Below are 2,910 nucleotides of genomic sequence, written 5' to 3'. Positions count from 1 at the left end.
ACTACTCCAACATCTAATTGGGGTATTAAGTTGGATTTTCTCAGTGAATTTCATCATCTAATTCGTTCATTAATAGTGTAAAAATGGAGGACTTACCGAATTTATCATCAATACCAAAGCACTGCGCATCGATGTCACTAACCTACTCGCAATAGAGTTAACAGAAAATCCCTGCGACACCCTTCACGCGAAACCCGACCCAGTGTCGTGCGCGCAAAGGATCCGCGCTCCAAAAACTCTCATGGGAAAATGCCAAAACAAAACAACCCCCAAAGAAGTCGCGAGCATGTTTTACGCCGACCCCCTCGCTCCGCTCCAAAATCTCAAATTCTCCCCTTCCACCCTCACTAGGCACAGCGCCCGGCCGCCCTACATAAACCCTCATCTCCACTGGTCTCTCCTCCTGTTTCCACACTACAGTGTCCGGCATCCTCCTGACCTCCTCCCCCTCCCTCCCTCTCGCCCCTCTGGCCTCTCCACTTGAGAAGAACTCAATAGAAAAAAGGCAAAATTTTTTTTTACCTTTTTTATATCTATCTGAATAAAATCAAGAAGAGGGAGAGGGAGAGAAGGCAGGGAGGGGGAGGATAGTAGCAATCCAGATTCAGAGAGGATAGCAATCAGCTCGCGAGGAGGGGAGGAGAGGAGAGTAAGAGCTGCGCTGGTGAATTGATTGCTCGTTGCTCCAGTCCTGCATTCCTGCCGTAGCAGCTTTTGGCAAGTAGGTGGCGTGGCAAGCATGCTGCCGGGCTATGACTGCGCCGCCTCCGTGCTGCTCTGCGCGGAGGACAACGCCGCTATTCTCGGCCTTGACGACGAGGGGGAGGAGTCCTCTTGGGCGGGCGCTACGCCGCCACGCGACACCGTCGTCGCCGCCGCCGCCGCCGCCGCCGGGATCGCGGCCGATGGGTTCTTGACGGAGTTCCCCTTGCAGTCGGATGAGTGCGTTGCGGCGCTCGTGGAGAGGGAGACGGATCACATGCCGGTGGAGGGGTACCCCCAGAAGCTGCAACGGCGGTATGGGGGCCTGGATTTGGCCGCCGTCCGGAGGGACGCCGTCGATTGGATTTGGAAGGTGAGTTGTGTGAATCTATCGGATCCTTTCTTTGCGTTATTATGGTGAGATGCTGAGATGTGAATCGCCGGATTTGCGTAAAGGTTTCTCCTTTATAGAGTTCATCGCGGTTCTTGACTTGATTGCTGCTCATCGGTGTCGTACTGGATGTATATTGTCTTCACAGCTCACTGAATCCGCATCTTTTTGCTGGATAGGTCATTGATCATTACAATTTCGCACCGTTGACTGCAGTTTTATCTGTGAACTACCTCGATAGATTCCTCTCCACGTATGAGCTTCCTGTAAGTCTTGCAATTTTAGTATCACTGCAAGCAATCCTACTCAAATTACATAGTGTTGATGGGGGGAAGATCCAAATCATGGCAGGAAGGTAACCCTTGGATGACGCAGCTCTTGGCAGTGGCATGCTTGTCTTTGGCTTCGAAAATGGAGGAGACTTTTGCGCCACTCCCCTTGGACTTGCAGGTGAGTCAGTGCGATGCATCTCATAAATGGCCTGCACATACATTGTGAAAGTTTTGCCTTCTCGAGAGATTAATTGACGACTTTGCCTATCAGGTTCCTGAGGCAAAGTTTGTTTTTGAGGGGAGGACCATAAAAAGGATGGAGCTTGTGGTGCTAAGCACCTTAAAGTGGAGGATGCACGCTGTTACTGCTTGCTCCTTTATTGAATACTTTCTTCACAAATTGAGTGATCTTGGTGTACCCTCCTTGCTCGCACGCTCTCGCTCTGCCGACCTTATCTTGAGCACTGCTAAAGGTACAATTTTAGAATTAGTTGATGTGATTCCTGGTCTTCATCGATCGGCATATTGAATTTGTCAATTTGGCAGCAATCAATTCCTAAAGTTTGACAATTGGGTCTGCAGGTGCTGAATTTGTGGTGTTCAGACCCTCAGAGATTGCTGCCAGTGTTGCTCTTGCTGCGATTGGGGAATGCAGAAGTTCTGTAATTGAAAGAGCTGCTACTAGTTGCAAGTATTTGGACAAGGTAATATTTCACAGCTCTGTGTTCCAACTGAACCATTTAGCACTTATCATTGGATGGTAACCTCTGAGTGCAACACTTACTCAAATTGTTTCCAATTTAGTCTAAACACCATTAATGTGTTTTAGGAACGAGTTTTAAGATGCCATGAAATGATTAAAGAGAAGATTACTATGGGAAGCATTATCCTAAAATCTGCTGGATCATCAATTTCCTCTGTGCCACAAAGCCCCATTGGTGTATTAGATGCTGCAGCCTGTCTGAGTCAACAAAGCGATGATGCTACTGTTGGATCTCCTGCAACATGTTACCATAGTTCTTCCACAAGCAAGAGGAGAAGGATTACTAGAAGACTGCTCTGATTGCTTCAGGTGTGCTCCTCACCACTCTAGGAGTTTTTGGTTGGTTCAATCATCTTAATTTAGTTTGGCCACTCAAGGATAATGGTGTAGTCAAGTAGTTGCTGAAAGGAACAACAAAGCAGGCACACTACTTGATCCATATAGAACAAATAACAAGCTGCGTGCTGTGAGCCAGTTCATGCAATTGACATCCGTAAGGGGAATACAAAACCCTTGGGGGTTCAGGATGCTGGTGTAGGTAGAGAGGGAACAAGGAATTTACATATATTGTAGAGATAAGAGCTCTCTCTTACCATTTTGTACTTTTGCTCCTTCAATTTGCATTGAACTTTAGGCAAGGGTTGCCTTGGGCATTGAACTTGCGATGAATGAGAAGAATCCAAAAAGGGATCAGCAGTGCAATAGAACAATTTGATATATTTCATGATACTAAAGATATATTTTCTTTTGTTAATAATGAGTTATCAGTTTGTTGACACTCA

The 2,910-nt window shown here is 47.0% G+C and overlaps 1 protein-coding gene across 1 annotated transcript; it reads left to right on the top strand.

Annotated features, from left to right (window-relative positions):
• The first annotated feature begins 393 nt into the window (after window positions 1-393).
• Window positions 394-2,910, top strand: LOC117838967 (cyclin-D3-1). Its single transcript, XM_034719188.2, has 6 exons — window positions 394-1,075; window positions 1,273-1,359; window positions 1,445-1,543; window positions 1,637-1,838; window positions 1,948-2,069; window positions 2,195-2,910. Exons 1-6 carry the CDS (start codon window positions 740-742, stop codon window positions 2,426-2,428), a joined length of 1,080 nt encoding a protein of 359 aa, XP_034575079.1. The 5' UTR covers window positions 394-739; the 3' UTR covers window positions 2,429-2,910.

This window comes from Setaria viridis, chromosome 1 (genome assembly GCF_005286985.2).
Source record: "Setaria viridis chromosome 1, Setaria_viridis_v4.0, whole genome shotgun sequence".
Taxonomy (NCBI): domain Eukaryota; kingdom Viridiplantae; phylum Streptophyta; class Magnoliopsida; order Poales; family Poaceae; genus Setaria; species Setaria viridis.
Note: the sequence above shows the minus strand (reverse complement) of the source record. Positions and strands in the feature narration are given on the sequence as shown.

Bases quoted from the DNA above. Each gene is read 5' to 3' on its own strand.
- LOC117838967 (XM_034719188.2), top strand. From the start codon at position 740: ATGCTGCCGGGCTATGACTGCGCCGCCTCCGTGCTGCTCTGCGCGGAG. The intron at 1,360-1,444 runs GTAAGTCTTGCA...AAATCATGGCAG, and splicing joins TCTCCACGTATGAGCTTCCT to GAAGGTAACCCTTGGATGAC. The intron at 1,544-1,636 runs GTGAGTCAGTGC...TTTGCCTATCAG, and splicing joins CACTCCCCTTGGACTTGCAG to GTTCCTGAGGCAAAGTTTGT.